Genomic DNA, 22,421 nt, shown 5'->3' with positions numbered 1-22,421 from the left:
TGCTGACAGCTGATAGTCTTATGCACACTGCTCTGTGCTGATAGTCTTACACACACTGCTCTGTGCTGATAGTCTTATGCACACTGCTCTGTGCTGATAGTCTTACACACACTGCTCTGTGCTGATAGTCTTATGCACACTGCTCTGTGCTGATAGTCTTATGCACACTGCTCTGTGCTGATAGTCTTACACACACTGCTCTGTGCTGATAGTCTTATGCACACTGCTCTGTGCTGATAGTCTTATGCACACTGCTCTGTGCTGATAGTCTTATGCACACTGCTCTGTGCTGATAGTCTTACACACACTGCTCTGTGCTGATAGTCTTATACACACTGCTCTGTGCTGATAGTCTTACACACACTGCTCTGTGCTGATAGACTTATGCACACTGCTCTGTGCTGATAGTCTTACACACACTGCTCTGTGCTGATAGTCTTATGTACACTGCTCTGTGCTGATAGTCTTACACACACTGCTCTGTGCTGATAGTCTTATGTACACTGCTCTGTGCTGATAGTCTTATGCACACTGCTCTGTGCTGATGGTCTTATGCACACTGCTCTGTGCTGATAGTCTTATGCACACTGCTGTGTAGTGCTGACAGATATTTCCATACACGAGGAGATGAGGAGCCCGTCCCCTGGCATTGAGTGGACCCCCTGTTGCTATGAGTCAGTGTGTGGAATATGTGGGGAGCTGATGTATTTGCTGAGACAGTGGTACAAAATAATGTGTTACAATGCCTGATATTCCTGTGTGTGTGTGTGTGTATGTGTGTTTGCACGTGCAAGTCTATGACAAGAGAGAGAGCAATAGAGGCCGTCTCAGCTTGTCAGCTCCCAGACGCAGTAAACCTTGTCTTGTGAAAGGAGATCGGTGCACTTCTGTTACTGTGATGAAGTCACCGGGCATCTGAGAAGCTGCCAGTTAAATATGTATCACTGCGATTGCCACTTGGGGAAATATGTGTTCACTATTTGTTAGCTGTTAACATCAAGGCTCTCACAAGAGAAGAACACCAATTACTTACACAGGTGTGGGTATGAATGGCAGCAAAGAAATTGTTGTTTTGTTGCCATTCATGCTGAAACCGCCAGTAAAACACACAGCAAACAAAAGCAAGGCCTTTGCCATAAACCTTTGCACTGTTGTTCGAGTTAATGAAGCCACACTTTGCCAGGTTTGCCAGCGGCACCAGACATCCTGTTCCAAGACAGCCGTGCCTACACTGTCTGCAAGGTTTTATCTTCAGGCTCATGAGTACACAAGACAGTAAGTGATTAAGAAAAGAAAAAGAAAACGGTTCCAGTGCCTCCGTAGGATTTAAAAAATGATGGGCGTTGGCGTGAGGTCCACAACACGCAGCACGTCTGCGGCGAATGACGAGGCACGGCTGGAGAAATCGCCGGCGCTGTTCACAGGGCATTGAGATGCCTGGGCCCATTATTCCTGAGCGGCACACAAACAGCACTCTTTCACTGCATTCATTGTGAGGAGGGAAAACACGCCCAGCCAAACATAAAAAAGGTAAGAAGATAATCCAATGTCAGCGGCGCTCTGGGTAAGAACACATTATGCAGTGAGGCATGGGGGCCCCGAGGTTGAGAATGTATTCCTGTGTTTGCCGTGATCAAGGAAGTCCATTGCACCAGAGCTCACCTCGGGCCCTTCTGACAGAGAATTGATTTGTTGCTGGCATCTCATCAGGAATACAGTAGCCCGGCGTCTGCGAATTATAAATGAGTTTTGTAGCACGGCGGGCTCTCTTCACAGCCCGAGTGAGCCATGTGTAATTCATACAGTGGAGCGGAGCGGAGATGGACCAGCCCTTTCTTCTGCAGAATGTGCATGACTCCTGCGTAATGGATGCAGCTATTATATACGGAGGGCCGCGTGTTGCGAACACTGGTTACAGCTACCCCACCCCCCACCATGCCTAAATGAACTCCAGGCTTGCATATTCTTCCTGTTTTACCATTTTAATTTCTCGCATAAAAATTATATACATTTCCAAATCCACTGGCCAGCTGTTGACAGTGCAAAGAAATCACTCATTCAAGCACATACTGCACAGCAGTTGTTAAATTGCCGCTGTGAAAAGAGCCAGTTATTCCTGTGGAAATTATTAAATAAGCCTGTTTGCTATTCAAAAGGCATGAGAGAAAGTAGAATTGAAATTGTGAAGCACCCTGGTGTGAAACAATGCGCTGTTTAAAACTTTGGGTTCGAGCGCCCTGCTCGGTGCGTTTGGAATAATGCGCCCGTTCCTTTGTGTGACTGTCCACATCACTGGAAAAAAAAATCACTCAAAGTCACCAGCAGCTTAAATAATTCAGTCTAAAATTAGGTAAGGTGGATACTTATTTCAACTCTGGCTGGGGCCTTGATTCATTAAACATTATTTCAGTCACCTGCTCAGGTCTTTAGCAGGGAACACAGGCATTACAAATCTGTTAAAGGGCTAGTTCACTTTCAGTAGTTTTTTTGTTAGTATTTCTGTTTTGTTGTATTGTTTTTGATTGGCCCAGACAGTGTTTGTGTGTGATGAAGGAGGTTGTACAGTAGATACTTACAGAAGCATCTGATGGGCTGGAAGCTTTACAATGATTGGTATCAGGCTATTAAAGGGTTGTGGTCTAAAGCAAGGCAATACACTTCAGATATCTCCAGAGCAGCTAGTGCAACAATGTGAAGTCATATACTAAATATTATGACATCTCCATGCTTCTTAATCATATTCCTTTCATGCGTGCAAGCCCTAGTTTTAGACGATTGCAGCGTTGCTCTGAACGCGACCTCTTGTGAAGTGCCGTGCCAGTGAAGAGTGGCAGAGAACCCTGATTCAGAACAAACACGGGGAACAGTTAATCGCCTCTCCGTATCTTCACTCCTTTTGTGTCTTCATTTAGTAACCGGGGCAGGGCTCTATATTCAGTCGTGTAATTAATAGGCTCGGGGGGCATGAGGATTATGGATTCCCTTCCTCCCCTGTCTTTGTGTTTCTGGCGTTTCATCGGGCCCCGCTTGCCCAGATTGAGAGCCGCTGGGGGCTGAAGGCCCGGCCGGGTGCGTGCTGAGCGGCGCGCTGTCCAGCTCCGGCTAACGGGGGATCATTTGAGCCCACAGCGCGAGGGACCGGCCCTGGCGTGACTGAAAGAGGAGCAGCAGATCGCTCCCGACGCCCTGCTCTCTGTCGGCTTTTTTTTTTTTTTTTTTTTGCCTTTTGTTCTTGGTTATCAGAAAGCACTGCGCGGAATAGCAATAAAGCAGCGGTGTTGAAATGGGCTGTGGAGGTAGCGTTTCAGGGGCCGTTCCCTGCTGTGTGGTTATCCCCCGGTCAGTCCTACGGTAATAACAGCATCGTCCCGCTAACGGAACAGCAACAGAAATAGCTAGCGCTGTGAGGCTAATCAATGAGGGGCATAAGAAGGGTCAGCTGGAATAATTGATCATTTTCCACCTTTATGTAATGGTGCTGATGTGTGTATTACATATACGTGTAGCCATGCGGCTCACACAGTAGTTAAGTATCATGAATGTCAGGTATTGATATCTCTTCTTGTCTGTTGGTCCATCCATCCATCTGTCTCCACAGCTATCCGTTGTTTATTTCATGATGTTTGCGCTCAGTTGATACATATGGTTACGCTTCGGTGCTGGAAGTCCTGGCGTGCGCATATGATTGTGCATGCATTTGTGTGTGAGGGAGCGAATATTTTCCTCTCCTCATGGTTGGTTTTGTGCGCAATCGATACTCTGCAGTGGAGGCTTGCAGTCTGCACCATGTTAATCCTCGCAGAGCTACGGCGTGTGGATTCACGCTGCGCCTCAGCCAACAAACGCCGCTCTTATCAATACCTTCGCCTCGCTGTGAAGAAATGATACACTTCGCTTGGTGCTCTCCCAAGTTTCAATTGATTTCAAAGGAAAAGGAGGGGAAAAACCTGTGACAAACCGAGAAAGACATTTGTAGCTTCTAATGGCTGTGAGGTACTGGAAGACTGGCACCTGTCTCTAGCTTTTTCCTTGAGTGTCTATCAAATAGTGTACTTCTGAGCCAGGAAATGGTCTTTAGGGGTCCTGTAATGTTCTGCCTTCCTCTCACTTTCATTTTGTACCAGTTGTGTTAAATTATTCATATCTGATCTTAAATCTAGATGGTGTATAGAAGCAATGTTCATTGTGAATGGTTATCTGGAATTAAGTGAAATTTGTATAATTCAAAGGAAATTTAAATTCTAGTCACTGTATAGGCTAAATATTTTCTGATTTTATGGTCTACCACACCAATGGATGCTGCAGTAAGTGGCCATGCTTGTGGTTTGCCTAAATTGTCTTTAATTCCTTTAAAGGCAGGGTAGTACAAGTGAGATCAACACAGTTCTTTACCATCAGTGTAGAATTTATGGAATACCGTCTATTAGGCTAGTTGAATTGTAAACCGTAGTATATGGGAATATATTTATTATATTAGGCCTATTTATCCAAACATATACTCACATTAAAGGGGTTCTTTGTTATGTTTCCTCATTTCCTGCAGATTGTGGCGCAAAATGATTTGCCTTTTCAAACTTACTGTTCCTGATCAGTTTCCATGACAACGAATAAACAGGCCTACGTTCACCTATTTATAGCAAATGTAAAATTTAGCACTGCTGAAGTGACAGTGTCCATGGTGCATCTCTGAAAGGGGGGGAGAGTGCACAAGCAGTAGGGTGTAAAATGCCCAGTAACCTGCAATGTGACCCAAAGGGGTGTATTACTGTGTAAAATATCTGAACAAAACCCACAGCGCCATTCAATAAAATAAAACACAGTTCTGTGTAATGTGAAATTGAAAAAAGTACCTGAAAATACTGTTTTGTGTTTTGTGTACTGTGAATAGGCCTATATGTTAGTTTATGTGAATATATATCACAGACTGCATAGCTTCTACTGTATGATATATCAGGTGTAATGAGCATTTATTAAAGCTGAGCTGAAAGAATTTGAGATTTTTCAGACTCAAGCCGTTAAAGATTGATTGCTTTCTCCCCATACTCAAAGGAAATCATTCAGAGTTTATCACCCAATCTTAAACCTATCAAACATTGTTACAATTCTTGTACAATCCTTTGTTTATAATAATAACTTTCTAATTGATGTACCATCAGAATTTAAAGCTAATCACATTTCTGCTTAAATTAGAACGTAGACAATAATTAAGACAACAAACAACATGTTCCTTTTCATAGATCTAGAATTCCCACTGCCATATTTTAGGTGACCTGCTTTAATGAAAATGTCCCATAACCAATTTGATGAATGGTGAAAAATGTATGCATTTAATACAGTACTAATGAATGTAACTATACAATGTTTATTGGGTATATGTCTAGGTACACAAAATGTAAAAAAATAATGTTATGGGATGTTATCTCAACTGACTTTGGTGATATTAGCTAACATGCTATGGTAAATAAGGGTAAGAACCTGTTAAACCCACCCAGATCTAAGATGAGATATTTCCTACATGTATTGACTAATATTTTTGTGGACAAAGCAGAAATGTAATAATAAAATGAAATGAAATAATGATGTCTCATTTAAAGCTTTATGACTTGATTAATAAGCATTTTGCAGTGAAATATTTTGATATGTGGAAAAATCTGACTGGGTTAATGAGTACCCTACATACCTGTTAAGCCCACAGGTGTTCCAAATAAACCCGCTTCATGAATTATTGATAGAAAATCTTTTAAAAATGTATTTCAGCACATTATTATTATATATTATTATTATTATTATGAAAGGGTGCCACAAAAGTGAAAAGATAAGACTTCAGGGTGAGCCCAGGCCAACACAAATAAAAATGTTCTTAAAATAAAACCAAACTAATCTTCCACAAATGAAATACAGTATGTAGGTTAAACCTAACTCCTTAAACTAACATAAACAGGTGAAAACATGACACAACAAAACAGCAGCTCACCTTTACGCAAACACCAAACCCTAAACGTAGCTATTTAAACACACATATGTCAGTGGGAAAGATGGCTGATAGGTCCTGAGCTAGGGTGGAGGTGGGTCTTATACAGGCTGCTGGGCTGTGATTGTGCAGGCACTTGAAATGTGTGAGCCAATCAAGAAGAACCAGAAACACACGTGGCAGTCAGTAGCTGGATACCTGTTGCCTTACAGAGAATGGGAACAAAACAGAAAAACAGAGACTCACAGGCCACATAATACCATAACCAATAGTACAAATCTCACCTATACACTGAGCTGATACAGTTTTATTTTGCAATGCTCCCACCCAAAATGCAACTTTTAAAGACCTACAGTTAGGTCTTTAAAGTAGGTATGCATTTTTAAACTGTCAGGTGCTAAAAAGGCTGTTTTTTAGGCTCTAAATGAGGTCTTTTTATAAAAGACTGCTCTTCATAGCAAATGTATTGGTCATGTATATATGCATAGTACATTGGCATGTTTATGGACATGGACATTTTCTTGTCAAAAATCTTGTGAAATTATTAATAAATAAACTAAGTACAAATTAAATTGGACCTATATAGCCTAATACAATCTTTATTTCCACTAGTCCAAACATTTTGCCCTTGACTGTATTTGTGCTACATCGTTTACATAGACGCATTGCAAACTGATCCGAAAGTCCTATGTGTTCTAGAGCACTTATACAAATGCCAAACCACTTATCCATCTGTGAATTATTCAAGAAGGCAGGCTGGACCTCCTTGACCACCAGGAGAATGAAACATTGGTGTAGCCAGTAACATTGAACCGACTCCTGTTCTTCTTGTTTTTAGCTCTGCATCCAATCAGAGTGGATGTTTTGCAACATAAGTCTGGTGGTGATGGCATGTCATGTCCTAATGTTGGTAATGATAAAAATAATGAATAATAAGAATGGCTAACTTGAGTATTCAGTGTTTTTTTACATTTATATTTTTATTTTTTGCATCTCTTGCGTGGCAGTTGATAGCTTTAAATAGTTTGACATGACAGGTTGTTATTGTTGTGTTATGCCGGTGCATCAAGAGTACGTAATATTTTACAGTAACTGTTCCTGTCTTACATACGCCCACCCTGGCCCATCTTCTTCTGTTTGTTTTATATGGCAGTGGCTAAACAGTCTGACGTTTTACAATGTTTGAGATAACTAACGAACTGCGGATGATGCTTTTGACATGATGTGCTAACCGGTCCTGTGCTTGTCAATAACAGGAAACGCAAATAGTTTCGCAGAATGAGCAGGCAGGTCAAACTGCAGTTATGTGCTACATTCATTGCTCGGATGGATTTCAATTTCTAGAGCAATTTTATGTGAGAAGGCCAAGGCAGCATTTCTTAACAGCTGCTGGACAGCAGCATCTCTAATGCAGTGACTACAATGCTGGCAAACGTTCACTGCAGAGATTTGTGCGTTCGTACTGATGGGTGGATGTAGCCTAATGGTGTTACCTGGCTTTTCTGTTTTCCCTGTTTCATTATCATTCTATGTTAGAATGTAGTGTTATGTATGGTATCATGCATTTTTTCTTACAAAATATTTACCTCTCATGTCTAGTATCGCCTGACTAGTGAACTAAGTTGGATAAAAGTAAATTGAATTTTATGACAAAAATAGCTAATTTTTTATAAAACTTGATATTTGCTTTTTTAATTTGTAGTTACATGACAAGAATGACCTATCTTTGTTGTCCCAATTAAAATAATTAGCTAGCATTTTAGACTGTATTAGAATAGTCAGTAATCTAGCGCTGGCTGTCCCTACCAGTTGCACCTATAGATAACATAGAAGTTCATATCTGTGACCATGTTTTACCAATGACACAGCGGTTGAAATCCTCAAATTGATGAAAGCACATTCATACTGTTCTACTGCATTATGGTCAGATCAGGAGGAATTAGCTTCAGTTAGGCCTAGTTATTTTGCCTGGAAGGTAAATTCTATAAAACTGCCTATCACCTATTCCAGACCTAAGCCTAGTGACATTTTAGGTGTGCTGTTTAAATCTGAGACAAGTGTTCAATGTTTGTGTTAAAGAAGGGATGATATGGGATGTGTAAAACCTGCTGATCCATTTTTTTTATTTCATTTGACTGCAATCAATAATGACTGCAAAAATAATACGGTATCAATCATGGTCATTTTTTCAAAGGTTCTTTTATGTTAAATTACCAAGCGTGTTCTTTCCTATGACAACTGTTGTCATTGTGAAGATCAGAGTAAGCTGTTCCAGTTAATTTTTTAGAGTGCCAACCTGAATTTGAAGTGGACTTGAATTCTCTGAGGCTGTACAATAGTCAAGTTTTACATTGACTCTGTATCGATGAGAAACTGAGGAAAAGGTCATATCAAACCAAGGTTTTCCTGCTTGCATTTGTAACGTGGAAGACTGAACGTGCAGCTTTTTTCTTCAATGAATACTGTAGATGTTGAAGTTAAAGATTAAAAATAGAAGTTACTTGCTGTTTAAATGTTTTTCCTCTCTCAAGTTCAGAACCAGAGCATGTGCAATGTAGGATTTTGTATTTTCGGGATGCCAGTTTACAGAGTCAAAACGGCAGTCGGTGACCGTGAACTTTTGATGGTTTCGGTTTCTGTGTGAGTGTTTTGCGGCCAATCAGGTGCTTAAAAAAGAAGACCTGGAATGAAAACAAAGAGAGAAGTGCTGTACTTGGCTGTTGAACAAAAGGCCATTTCATGTTTACAGATTTGAATGTCTCACCAAATACTCTCCAAAGTACCCGCTAGTAAAACATGGTCATTATGGGTAATTAAGCCAAATAAGTGATCCACTTTAAGCAGCGAAGGGTTCGGGTGAAACGAAGGGCAGACACTGCAGTGCCCCAGAACAGCTTGTCTCTGCGCTGTGAAACCAGCGCTGCTTTTGCTTTCGCAACTGCGCCCGTCCGTCTTTAAAGTGCCTCCTCTTTGTGCTCCTTCCCCCACGTGTCTGTCTCGAGACAAAAGGCACTCAGGCCTTGGCTTGCAGCATTTCACTGAATTAACATGGACAGTCACTTCATCACATTGATTTCAAGAAACTTGCTACAGATGGTGCAGATTAGCCTGTATTAGATTTGGCTGTACATTTTCTTTAGGGAGGGAGAGAAGGCTGCGTTATATTTCGTAACTGAAAATAAGATGTTGTTGGACTCCAACCTCGCTATATCGTTTAGCACAGATGACAATTTTCACGAGAGGTTAGTGCCACCATCTGCATATAGATGAGAAGAATACATTAGAGAGATCATTAATAAACAATAAAAAACTAATAAAAGGGTAGCGGGATTGAGCTGTAGGGGTAAAGTGGATGAAGACAGAGTGAGACTGCGGCAGAAATCTTGATGTTGAATGTAACCAGTTAACTGAATTTTGATATGAAACAAAAAAGAAATACCAGATTAAATGAGGGTCTTTTAATATTATGCAACATGAAGTTATTAAAGTACCACTATTACATGTATTTTGGCTGCTCGCATTTTTCACTATAGCTGTCCAGTCATGACAGCCTAGCTGTGGCCATTAACAGAGTGTTTTACGCCCATTGATAATACACTACTATTTGTATCAGAGCCAAGAGGACTAAATAAACTGTAGAAACGCCAGCTATTGCAGCTGTGGATTGCTAGGAGAAGTACAAAGATGTGATTGACAGGTCATGACAGTAAATGCATGTGGCTCTGTTGGAAGCAGACCTTGCTGTGTGTTCACATTCATAGGCTGGATGTCCGTTTGTCTCTATAGCTGCTTGACCACCATCCCTGAGCTAGTTCCAACAGCCTCCCCATGTACCAGTCACCCTAGTCACCCCTGCTGCTTTTCCTGGGTGTTCTGTTCTGGTTTTTTTTTTTTTTTTTTTTTGGTGACGTAGACCATCCATTCAGTAACTCAGATCTTAAACTTCTCACCGTGCTGCTTCAGGGAGTCATTCCCAAGCATACACGCGGCGGTGAGTGTGTGGAGCCGCATCAATAATGCATAGGCCAATTTCCAGGCAAGACGATTTAACCAATGGGAGGACGCGCTGGGCCGGCAGCAGGGGCGGGGGGGGGGGGTGAGTGACAGGTAGCGGAGGCCGCCGCTGTGGATCGGGGCCGCGGCCTGCCAGCAGCGCTGTCGCTCGGGGCAGGAGAGGGCCGAGGCGCCACTTAGCGCCGGGGCCGGGGCCGGAGGTTGCGCTGCCAGTCTGCAGCCCGGTCCCTAAGTAGCTTTTAATTCTGGTGATGCCATAAATCACCTGCAGCTGATTCAATTACCGCAGTGTATACATGTGGCATTTTATTTCATTTGGCCTTCCGCGAGCCCCGAAGAGAGAGAGCCTCGGCGCTCTCCGTCTTTCTCTGGAAACGAAACGGCGTGGGGATACGCGCGGAGCAACACAGACGAATTTCACACCGAACTGAGATGTTGCTAGACAGCTAAGCATGAGCCAGGCTTTTTAAAAGGCCGGCTGCGGAGGTATAAGGTTGTATTGTTTATGGCAGTGATTTAGCAGAACTTAGTGTTCACTGACTGAGCATGTGAGTGAGTCAGGGGCTCCCCCATGGTGGTGGCATTAATGTCTTTTTGCCACTAGGTGGTGAACCGGTTTTAATGGAGGATCCGTTAAAGCAGTCAAAATCTATGAACAGTGCCTGTTTGGTTCTTCTTTCTATACTTTCTATACTTCATTTAAAATTGCATTTCCTTGTGTTTTTTTCTCCAGTCCTTTTTTGTGAAAATACTTAGACCTTGTATAATTCTTGTTTTTTCAGCACATAAAGTAGCCAGCATTCTATACACCATTCAAAGTTTCATTTTCAATCCAGCTATCTGTATTTTCTGTTTGCCAGCACATTTCATCACTGGATGATTTCGCCATTGTTCAGTTCTTTTGAGTGCTTTCAGCCTTCAAGGTTTCAATAAGGGGCTGTAAGTCAACAAGGCCTCACTTTGAGCACACGGAGGCCCTACCCCAGCTAATCTTTAACTATTCACACTTCAGATGTGTGGCTGAGAAGGAAAGATCTTGTGTTTTGTGCTATAATGTGGTTTTGCAACATTCCCTCCAGCTTTCAGTCTGCATTTCAAAAATCCTCTCTTCTTCTCTTCACATTCCTGACATCCTCTCAGGCTACATGTTTGATTCTTTACTAAATATCCCTGCTTTCTTTACAAAGCAGTTTAGTACGTTAGGTGTAGTGTGACTTCTGTACAGGTAGTTTGGTATTTAGATGTTGAGTCATTGTAATACCCCCCAACCCTCCTCTTACATGCTAAAATGACTGTGGCTGTTAGATTAACTGTGTTGTCACCATTTGGAAAGGTGGGTGGGAGAAATCAAATAAACATACAGACAGTGAGCTTTGTCTGATCTAGGCTAGCTCTGCAGACATCATTATTCAGCAGTCAGCAGTACCCGACCTTCCCACTTTTGTCAGTAGTGAAAAACCAAATCTCACATTGAAATAAACAGAAGTGAAATGAATGTGGAATTAGGAAATCAATAAATAATGAAGAGTAATGCCTTTGCAAGCTCCTTCAGTGTCAGTAGGTAGGATGTGTGTTTCTACTTGTAGACTTGAGATGAAATCCCAATGTCCTGTGGCCCTGTATTCAAAATGGAGGCACTGTGGACTCTAAAAGGGAGGCACTGTGGACTCTGAAATGGAGGCACTGTGGACTCTAAAAGGGAGGCACTGTGGACTCTGAAATGGAGGCACTGTGGACTGTAAAAGGAAGGTACTGTGGACTCTGGCTGTGATAACCTTCAAACATAGATCCAAAGATGTGACAGCAATATCTTGGAGACTTGTAACATGCCAAATTCGTTTTTTAAATACTTTTTGTTGATCATTTGCAAGCTAGCTTAGTACCTTAGTTTTAACATGCATGTTATAAAGGTATGAATAATGAGTGCAGTAAAAATGAAGGATTCATGATCACAGGTGTATATAGCCCACACAGTGAAACGAGTAGGTTACAGTATATGCAGTACTGTGAGGACAGACAAGAGTGTTAAGGGATCAGTACCCATATATGGACATGGGATTACATGGAAACTGCCGTAGAGATAAAGACTGCTGTAATACTGCTCATCTGGCACTGCTGATTATATGTGTACCTTTGCACAAGCATTTTTCGGGGTAGTAAAACAATGGGATGTAAAATTTAAATGTACGTTTGGCTGAAAAGTGAAGTAGCCGACTTTTCTATCATGGTGACAAAAAATGGTCAGATTTGGGCTTGGGCTTGGGCTTGCAGTACTGACACCTTGAGCAGAAACCAAGCTAAAGCACCTGAGATGCAGTGGCAGCCACGGTCTTTGTTCAGTCAGTGTTTGTTTGAGCTCCCAGGTATATTACTGCAAACCATTCTATTCTTCAGTTTTGCCCTGTTTTTTAGTGCATCTTTGGAGAAAGCCCTGTGGCTCTTGTTTATTTTCTTGTAATGTGTGACTCAACATCCCTTTAAAGCCTGAAAATGGTGCAAGTGCAGCAGCCCCCAAACCTTTGCTAGTGCAGTGGCAGTTTGGGCCAAGAAGTTAATCCTGATGAAATCCCATGTGAAATACCCTGGGGACTTACAGTGAGGAAAACTTGTCTGAATTGCGGTAAAGACAATTAAATGCTATCCACAATTGTAACTGACTTTAAGCCTATTTTACGCATAAGGTATTTAACTCTGCACCGCTTCTGCATTATTCCTTACTAATCCTCATCATCCTTTTTTATGGGAATTTGTCATAATTTCCCAGCCAGTCACTTTTCAGAATGACGACTTGTCTGTCCTGTTTCAGCTGTCTTTGGGTTTCTTTCCTGTCGGTCTCTGTGATGAGATGCTCTCCCCCTCTGTCCCCTGTCCAGTATGTGTTGGAGTGCGTGTAGGGCCCGGAGCGTCTCTTTTTAATGATCTCTTAGCGAGCGTCCAACCCTGCAACCGGACGCTCGGCCTTAAGAGCTCCAGACCACAAGCGCCCACCACAGGCCCTACCCCGGCCCTACCCTGGCGTCTCTCCCCTCCCCTCCTCCTGTCCATCGCTGTCTCTGACCTCGCTCAGGAATGACGCTCTTTATGCCCTCTCTGCCCCTCCCCCCCCCCCTCCAGGATGAGAGTTCAGTGAGCAGCGAGGATTTTGATATGAGCGACCCCACATGGATATCAGCTGATCACGGCCCCGCGTCCGACCAGAGCCCCAGCCACGGAGAGAGAATGCACAGCCCACAGAACGCGCACAAAGAGGAGGACGGTAAGGCCGCTGGACCCCCCCTTCCCATGAGCCTCTGCTCTGACAGGCATCCAGGCAGGATGTGCAGTGAGCACACGTGCGAGCGCAGGCCGCATGCAGACACGTGTTCAGGAGCAGCGCACGCAGACACGTGTTCAGGAGCAGCGCATGCAGACGCGCACTCACAAACCGCGCGTTCACACAGCGGCGCATGCCGACGTGCACTCATGAGCAGCGCATTCACGCAACGGCGTGCGCAGGCACGCGCTCCCGAACAGCGCGTTCATACTGCGGCACACGCAGACGCACGCTCACAGATTCTCACATGCGCGCGCACATGCGTGTACACGCGGGCGGTGTGCGGGGGGGTGGGCTCGGTGTGCACTGATGTGAGCGGAGAGGAAAGGCCATAGTGGGGCGAGAGGAGATGTTGGAATCGATTCAGATCAAGCAGCTTCAGCCCGCTGCCTCTCCTCCTGGGCCTGAGGAACGGGTGGAGCGCTGAGGGGGGGGGGGGGGGTGGTAGAGGGCAGGAGTAGATCCGGGGAAGGTGGAGAAAAGGAAAACTGGCCTAGGTATGAAACTGCAACTGCAGCATCGATTTGGTGCTTCACCTCCAGAGAAGCAAGGGCTTTTGTAGCACTTGTATTCTCTACAGTCACGGGTCTACAATCTGAAAAAAGTCAGTGAATTATCCACACTGAAAGACCCAGTAGGGAAGCAGTGCACTCTGTGACATTAGCTTCCTGGTGTCTGCTTGGTCTCTGGATGTGACTCCTCCCCCCTGCATTTTCTGTAGGGGAAGTGCGGGAAGCTGGCTTGATTCCTGCCTCAGCTGTCAGACTGAATCTGTGAAAAAAGCCCCAATGAGAGCCATCATTGCAGGTCCAGCGTTTAGATTGGCAGCTAGCCACAGTCACACGGACCTGTGCAACTCAACACAGGAGACGCACCTGAAAATAAGCAAACGCATTCAAATCGGAACACTAAGGGTGACTCATTTTGTCTGCCTCTTTCTTGGAATTGAAGTGCTGAATATTACCCGTCAAGGGTAGAGAAAAACACGGATGGACAGTAGATTCTTTGTTGTGTCGTTTATTAAATGCAAAACTTGGATAAACGCAAATAAGGCAGTTCAGCTCTGGGTACTGAACAAATTCAGCGAACTGCATGTTGCAGTAATGAAGCTAAATCATTAAATTGCCTTATGTGCATAACATTTCTTGTAATTGTAGATTTTATGTCATTTACCTGAAAAAAAAAAAGAAATCTTCCACCACATTGGTGGTCATAACACTAACGGACAGCATTGCATTTTACCTGAGCATGTGTGTGGCCTGCCCCCTGCTTTTCAATCTAAGAGGCAAAAATCTGACTGATGGGTCTCATTTAAAAGCAGTGAGTCAGATGTTGTCTTTTTTTCCAGTAAAATGTTATCAGCAAATCATTTTCACCTTTCACTAATCAGCTTGCTGGCACAACTGCAGACTATTTATCATTGTAACAGCTAGCCGTTTTGATGTGAATTACCTACCAAAGGATGCAGTGAACAAATGAAAGAATTGTGTATGATAGTTCTTGATGGCAGGCACTGGGTTATAGCCATGTTGTTAGTTTATGATCTTTTGTCCTTGTAGTTAGCAAATAATCTTTTAATTGGTTAAAATTACAAGGAAAAGAGAAACATTTAGCCTAATATCTACAGCATTAATATCAGAGAATGAAAATTCACTAGAAGTTTTTCTTTATCCGTATACCTGAATCATAGAATTAAGGAAAGAACTTCCCTAAATTCGTATGTGAACAGCTAGCATATTTATTGTTGAGCTTAAAATGAATTTATTGGAAGTCAAGAAATATTTCCTCTGATGGAACCAGTAAACATTTTATTCATCTCCAATATTGTATTGTACCATTGATTCCTTACCCAGGCTGTCAATAGCCAAATGAGAGGCAATTCATGAATGTTTTTCTGAAGGAGTGTCAATAATTACATTTTCATTTAAAAATAAATGAACGAAATAAGTGGTCATGAAAGAGCCTACTCAGATGCAGAACTATGATGAATCCGATTCTGACAGTGATGGATGAATTTGGACTCAGCCAGCTTACCTCTCTAGATCAGTTGTCTGCCTCTTCCCTTTGCTCTGTGCGGGCGGAGCTTGTCTTTCCCATAGCGACAGTTTGAAGGCGCACCCCGTGTTTGTTTAGGCACAAAAAGAGCACAGGCCGCACCTGCGTGTGGAGTGGGTGCTGCTGAGACGGGCTGCGGAGTCTCGGTCCTAGAGCCCTCTCATGTGAGGGGCCGAGAGGCGAGGGCGGGCCCCTGGAGGGCCCTCACCGCAGATGACTGTGAGGGTCATTGGCCGAGCGCGGCGGCGAGCGGCGGCTCCCGAGCGGCCCGGCGCGGGGACCGAGCCAGAGAGAGAGGGACCGGGCCGGCCAATCACGGGCCTCATCTGCGCTGATTACGCCGCACTTGACTTGACGTTTTTATACGCGCGTCCTCTCCCTCCGCCATTTTCCGCTGCCCACTCCCCGAGCCCGGTGATTGAGGAAGCTGTCGTGTTCTGTGTGGAGGAGAGACGTCACGATCAGGCGGGACGGATGGGGTAACGACCCGGCCGCGACAGGCTTATTTCCCGCGGATCCATCGCCGGTGACACCGCGGAGCTTTTTCCTTTCCCGCCGCGTCGCTTTTCCTTTCCCAGAACAGAGGCGCGCTAACCCGCGGTAACGGAAGCCCCGCCGCGCGGCCTGCGGTGCTGCTGTGGAGCGGCTAGCGCCCTTGCGTGTTTATTTGTTTATTTGCTTTTTTACGAAACGAGAGAGCCGTTTGCTTTTTGAAAGGCGTCTGGCGGAAGCTGAGAGCATCACAGACGTGGAGACCATTTACATGTTTACCTCTAAGCTGCCCCCCCCCCCCTCCCCGGCGACGCTCAGAACGCTAACTCAGCGCTCGGCGCTCGGCGCTGTGGCCCAGTGGCACATATGGCCCGCCGTGGTAAAAGTCACTGAAAGTAGGCCAGCGAAACCGACGGCCTGCCTTTGATCTGCTTCCCTCCGGAGCCCAGCGATCGAGGTCAGCTGTAAAACAGAATGAAGGGATAAGAATAGCCCCGCGCTGGATTATTTACTGGCCGCCGTAGCGCGGCGCTCTGGGGCGGTCGAGGCCCGTCCCCGTCACAGAGGCCTCGGCCCCCGACATGGCGGCGTCCCGGCAACATGGCGGCGTTTGGGGGGGGGGCGCGAGACGGCGAGGACGAAACCGCGGTGCGCTCTGACGCGCGGGGAGGCGTGTCGCCCAGGCGCGCGCTTCCCCCGCGAGCGGCGGGCTAATTTGCATGAGTGCTGAAGACGCGCGCGCTGGAGACTGAAGCCATCGCAGATGGGATGAATAAGTAAGCCGGGGGTGGGCAGACAGTGAGTGCTCGGGCTGCGGTCACACAGAGATGCATCAGGCTGCTGGAATCCTTCTCTTCTCTTTGAGTCATCGATAGTGGGGGCAGTGCATCTGCAGCTAGCAGAGCAGCCTAGAGAAACGTGTAGACGTTATTTAAATTATACATTTTTTTATGGCCATGTTCGCTGTCGTGAATATCTAAGCATCCGCAAAATGAGCTTGTTTTATGTCACATGTCTGTTTTTTAAAATGTAGGCCTACTTATTGATAAAGCTTACAATCAGTGATGCAGGATTTCTGCTGGAAGTAACGAAAACCTACAAGGTTATCTTGATTCTAAAATATGGCTTTGTTCCGGTATTACTGTGCAGCACAAGGGTTAGTGGCAGTGAAATTTGTGCTCGTGGCAGCTTTGGCTATTGAAATTAAACATGACTTAACAGCGCACAGAATAGTATCGTGGCTTTTGATGAAGACACGGGGAGAACGCCTGGAGCCAGATCTGCTCTCTTCCTGTGATGGTACGCTGCCTCGGCAGGGAGGGTGAGCTTCTGATGGCGCTTGTTACACATTCTCAGAAAAAATGTGCAAAAACGGTATCTATAGGGCTATAGTGCCTCAAAGGTACACCCACTGTACCCTTGACCCTTTCAGATCAGTGTTATACTGTGAGGGACACACAACCTATTGAGGGAACCTGAGCGGGAATTGTGCGTTAGAGAGCAAGAACGGACCCCCCACCGTACCCCTTTTCCTGGCCGTGCACGATAAAGGAAATGCGTGGTCACATGGGTATGCCCCACGTGTGGCTGAGCACATTATGCCTTGTTTGTCGGAACAGGGATTTTAGAAGCCCTTTGCCTCGGAACAGAAGGTGCAGTGAAGGAGTTAATGCTTATACCAGCCGTATACCCTACCTTCCGCGCAACATTTCCGTCTGGAGCCACAATTAAACAAACGTTGATATTAAGTGAATTAAATTTGATTAAAGACCAGTGTCCTTTACTGTGGACTCAGAAAGGTATTTGGTCTCATCTTATCCATGTTAGTGAATGTTGTGACAAAAAAGGTTGGGTGGAGGGTTTTGGCTGAGTTTGTGGAGGTGCGCTTGGCATTTGTGTGGGGATGATGTTGGTCACGGCCAGGATTGGGTTATTCAAGGAAAGAAATGGGAGGAGGGGGAAAAAAGTAATTGTGATAATCGTGCGATAACCTAATGGAAATACTATTAAAAATTCAGGGCCATTAACATATGACATTTCACAGTGTGTGTTGTGTTTGATTATGAGTGTGTTTGCCAAGTTCATCGGTGCGACTGCGGGGCTGGAGCCATGGAGAGAGACTACACGGTGAAGATAAAATCTGAAGGCCTCTTCAGATAAATCATAAGAGAGCACGCGGCTCTTATGCCCTATCCCCTCCCCCCCTCCCCCCACCCCAGCAGCCTGCAGCGAGAGAGGGCCAGCTTCCCCTGTGTGTGTGTGTGTGTGTGTGTGTGTAGAGTGTGTGTGTTTGTGTGTGTGTGTGTGCGCATGTTAGTTTGTGTGTGTGTGTGTGTGTGCGCATGTGAGTTTGTGTGTGTGTGTGTGTGTGTGTGCGCGCATGTGTATGTTTTAGTGTCTGTTTGTGTGTGTGTGTGCGTGTGTGTGCATGTGTGTGTTTGTGTGTGTGTGTGTGTAGAGTGTGTGGTGGGTTCAGTGCTGCCTACTTGTTGTGTCCTAATTTGCGCTGTTGAAAACTGCTTTCCACTGAGATAGGGCCAGAAGCTTGTTAATAATTAAATGCGCCCCCGCCCCCCCACACTCGACGGCTCACGAAAAATAATAAGGAGGCTAAATTAATAATTACAAGCGAAATCTCAGTTGTGAGAGAGATAGGTAACAATTTGTTTTGTTTACAGAAATGATCACCAGCTGTGACTTAACGCCTGTTGGCATGTTTATCATTGGTGTGTGTTTTGCTGTGAAGCTGCAATTAGATAGCTGAGGCTTGATCAGACTGCTGTCTGCAGCGTTGCCTAATGAGACCGCAGTCTTGAGCGACTGCCGCCGCTAACTGTAGTAGCCTTTCTGTATGGGCACGCACAGGGGATAAGAGGTTTCAGGCATTACCTCTGTCCTCCTTCTCCCGCGCTATCGGAGAAGTGTTTAGCAATTCTCTCAATCCCGCCCAAGGTCTGTTCCCCGTCTGGAGGATGAGGTGCTCTTTTTAGAGACCTTCCCGGCTATCTCTTGTTGTTTTATGGGGAGGAGGAGGGGGCCGCTTCATAGAGGGTGTAAAGGTTGCTCCATAAATCTCCCAAAAGCCCTGAAACTTGTACCCATGGGTATCAGCGTCCCTGCTGCCTGTGTGCTTTACAGGGGGGAATGAAGCTCCCAATTGGGCTGCCTGGATAAGATAAGGGGCTGTAAAGAGGGCACGGCTGCGCTCGCGTGCGGTTCTGCTTTTTAAAGGTGGCTCCTAAGCACCCGATCACCTTGACCGGCTCAGTTAACGGGTCTCGCTCACGGTCTCTGGCTTTGGCCTGAAATACGGTCTCCTTTCATTTTGTTGGCCCTGGTTGGTTCGCGAGGGACAGGAATCGATTATTGCGGGTCCTCAGAGGGGAGCGGCGATGAGGAGGAGGAGGAGGAAGGTTTGTCGGATCAACCCGAGATCCCACAGTTAGGCCTGATGGTGATGGCGACACTGAGGTGGATGGCCTCCAGTCCTGTCAGATAATTACCAGAATGTTCCATAAAGGCTTGCGATGATTCTGCCTGTTCTCATGTGGCAGAATTCCTGGTCAAGTTCTGGGAGTGTGGACCAAAAAGCTCTCCTGTTCACACATACCTGTAGCACACGCCAAATCACAAGCCCAATTAAACTTCCGAGAATGTGAACCGCGCGGTCTCCAGCCTCAGCACAATCCTGCGGATGTTAAATACTGCAAAGGCAGGGTGGTGTAATTAGGCTGTTTCTCCATGCGGCCTCTCTTCCTTTCTTTGTAACACTAGCAGGCCTTGGTCTGCCTTAATAATAGCTCTGCGTTGCCACTAACATCCACCCCCGCCCCCACCGAACGGAGAATGGCTTTTCACTGGAAGGAAATGAGATCAGATAAAGCTTCCTCCTGCTCTAGCCCATGACTTGAGTCCCAGTCAGATAGCTGGAGTAATTGCTTAGTGCGGTTTTACACTTGGATTTGGGGCTGCAGGGTCTTGAAATGCTATTGGCAGTTGCACACAATCGTAATAGTAAAATAAATAGCGTCATGTGACTCGCACATGATTGCCTAATATAGTAAACATTAAATATAGTCCAGCTCTTAAATGAACTAACTGTGATCCTGTCCTGAATATTATTTTAATTTGATGTGTGGCTGTCAGTGTGGCTCTGATGATCCATATAGAGGATGCTGGCTTTTGTCTACGTTGCATTTCTAGTTGTAACATGTTCGCAAACTAGGATGTGAAAAGTTGTTAGTGCAGGTGAAAGGATGCTGTGGTAAATGATATATCTCTCTCTTACCCCCGCCGTGACATTTTATTACCGAATGGGCTTTTCTGCCCCCGACACATTCCTGTTTTATTTTATATTCACATCCACGCAGTTGGTGCGCTCTCTTTTCCCCATTCTCTAACCCTCAATTCACCTTTTTATATCGCGGCCGGCCTTGGAAATATCGCCCAATTGAGATGATGAAGAGGGAAGTGGGGTTCGGGGCGTGTGGTGTATCAGCGCTTTTGAGCGCCTCGCTCCAGGGTCGCCCCGTCCCCGGCCGCACCGCACCGCCCCGGCAGAGTCACCTGAGAGAGCCCGGGGGGGGCAGGCCTGGGGAAAGGCTCAGCCCGTCCTCTGATTGGCCGTCTCTCCGCGCCGCACACCCGCGGGCCTGTCCCCCCCTGCGTCTGCGGGCGGGGGCAGGGTGTCGGAGGGGGGCGGGGACTGGGGGGGGGTGGGCGGGCGTCGGCCTGCCTGAAGCCAGTCTCGCGCAGTTTTCGGTGGGAAATGAAATGCAGTGTACCAGTATACTCGCAAATCACCTTGAAGGTTCCTTCTGAGGTCTGACGCGCGGAGGAGAGATGCATGGGAGGCCAGGACTGAACGCCCGGAGTCTCTGGACTGTCAGCGGCAGGAAGATGCCCCCCCACCCTCCACCCCACCCCACCCCCATCCCATCTCTCTGTTCTCTGGGCAGCCAGAAACAAACAGCGCAGCCCAGCACACTGGCCTTTGTTTTTTCTCCCCATATAAACTTGTCATTTTTTTCCCTTTTGGCATAAATGAGAATCTGTCTTTTGTCAAGTGCCCGCCGCTCTTTCTAATGAAACCTGATGTTTCGTAATAAAACTCAGTCGAGCAAAATTTAAAAAAAATGAAAGCCTTGGAATTAGAGTAGGTTTTTTTTAAATATTGAAAATTAGGAGCTGTTCTGTTTTGTATCCGTGTCTTGCTCAGGAAGCGGCCAGCTCATTTCGTAGTGCTGTCGATCTGAAACATAAATATAGAGAGGAGGAAGGGGGGAGGCCGTGTAGGAAAGGCTGAGTGGAGAGATTGATCCGGAGGCACGCTGGCTCCTGGAGACATATGAGTGTCAGGCGCGTGGCGTGACAGGTTCAGGGGCGAACCGGAGAGGAAGTTCAGGGATGGGTCAAAGGGGACTCTTCCGCGCTCTAGCACAAGGACGGTTGCAGCCGTTCTGCAGAACCCGCCTGTGCCGTGGTCAAGAAGCCACTGCACTGTTTGTACTGAAAACAAAGCCGTCGCAGACAGCCATGGTGGTGCCCCTTCAGCCTGACAGGGAAGCAGAACAGGCTGATTGTGGGGGGGGTTGGGGGCAGGGAGTGACAGCTACTGTGTGTGTGTGTGTTGTGCGCGTGTGTGTGCATGTGTGTGTGTGTGTGTGGTGTGTGTGTAGTGTGTAGTTTGTGTATCTCTGTATGTGGTGTGGACCGAGCGTGCGCGCGTGTGTGTGTGTGTGTCTCTGCCTCTGCGTGTGGCATGGCCTGAGTGTGTGTGTGTGTGAATGTGATGTGAAAGGAGTCCGGGGGCTGCAGAAGAGTGTGTGCACATTGGGGAGGGAGGCTGCAGGGGGTGGGGAGGGGCACAGGGTGGCAGCTCTGCTCCCAGAACAAGACTCTGTGGCTGGTACTGCCTCCGTCTTGCGCAAGAGAGAGCATTTCAAAAAAGAGAGAACAAAGGTCACACTCACTCACTCACTCACACCCACAGACGCACACGCACACACACGCACACACACAGCGCTGTTCTCAGCCAGTGTATGCAGCCATTGTCACTTCATCTGAGAGGACGTTTCTAAAAACAGGAGCCGCCCGTGTGAGCCTCCGCTGCCTTGCGCTGGAGCTTCAGCCTGTTTCACGCCGTCATTCCCTCACAGAGCCAGCGTTTCTCTCAGAAAATATAAATTTACAGCCTTAAAATTGCTGTGTGTGATTTTTTTATAGCTGGCAATAAAGTGTTTATAATCTGTGATGTGCGGTGGAAGGCGGTTAGTGTAGGCGGTTAGTGTCCTTGTAGCCTGATGGTGTTAATGAGGCAGAGAGACCCAAAATAATGGGCCTGTGCATGCCCAGCACCCTTTGTCCACTGTCTCTCTCAAGAGTGCCTCTGTCTGGCCTCGCGCTGTACCAGCCAGACACGAGAAGCAACCTCACTGCAGCTGGAATGGGTGCATTTTTCACCTGGTATTTGCATGCTGACGCACCTTGTAACGCATTTAGACCAGAAGTGGCTCAATCACAGAGAAGATTCTGGTGAATTTGCTTTGCACCTGAACTATTAGACCTTTATACCCA

At 46.0% G+C, this 22,421-nt stretch overlaps 1 protein-coding gene across 2 annotated transcripts in view; it reads left to right on the top strand.

Annotated features, from left to right (window-relative positions):
* Positions 1-22,421, top strand: part of nol4lb (nucleolar protein 4-like b) — a 104,146-nt gene that overhangs the window by 44,803 nt on the left and 36,922 nt on the right. For both annotated transcript variants that reach the window (XM_064298037.1, XM_064298038.1), the window contains exon 5: positions 13,100-13,241. In XM_064298037.1, coding sequence (XP_064154107.1) covers positions 13,100-13,241 — 142 coding nt within the window. The remainder of the gene's footprint in view (positions 1-13,099; positions 13,242-22,421) is intronic.

This window comes from Anguilla rostrata, chromosome 11 (assembly GCF_018555375.3).
Source record: "Anguilla rostrata isolate EN2019 chromosome 11, ASM1855537v3, whole genome shotgun sequence".
Lineage (NCBI taxonomy): Eukaryota > Metazoa > Chordata > Actinopteri > Anguilliformes > Anguillidae > Anguilla > Anguilla rostrata.
The sequence above is the reverse complement of the archived record's forward strand: the minus strand, read 5'-3'. Positions and strand labels throughout refer to the sequence as shown.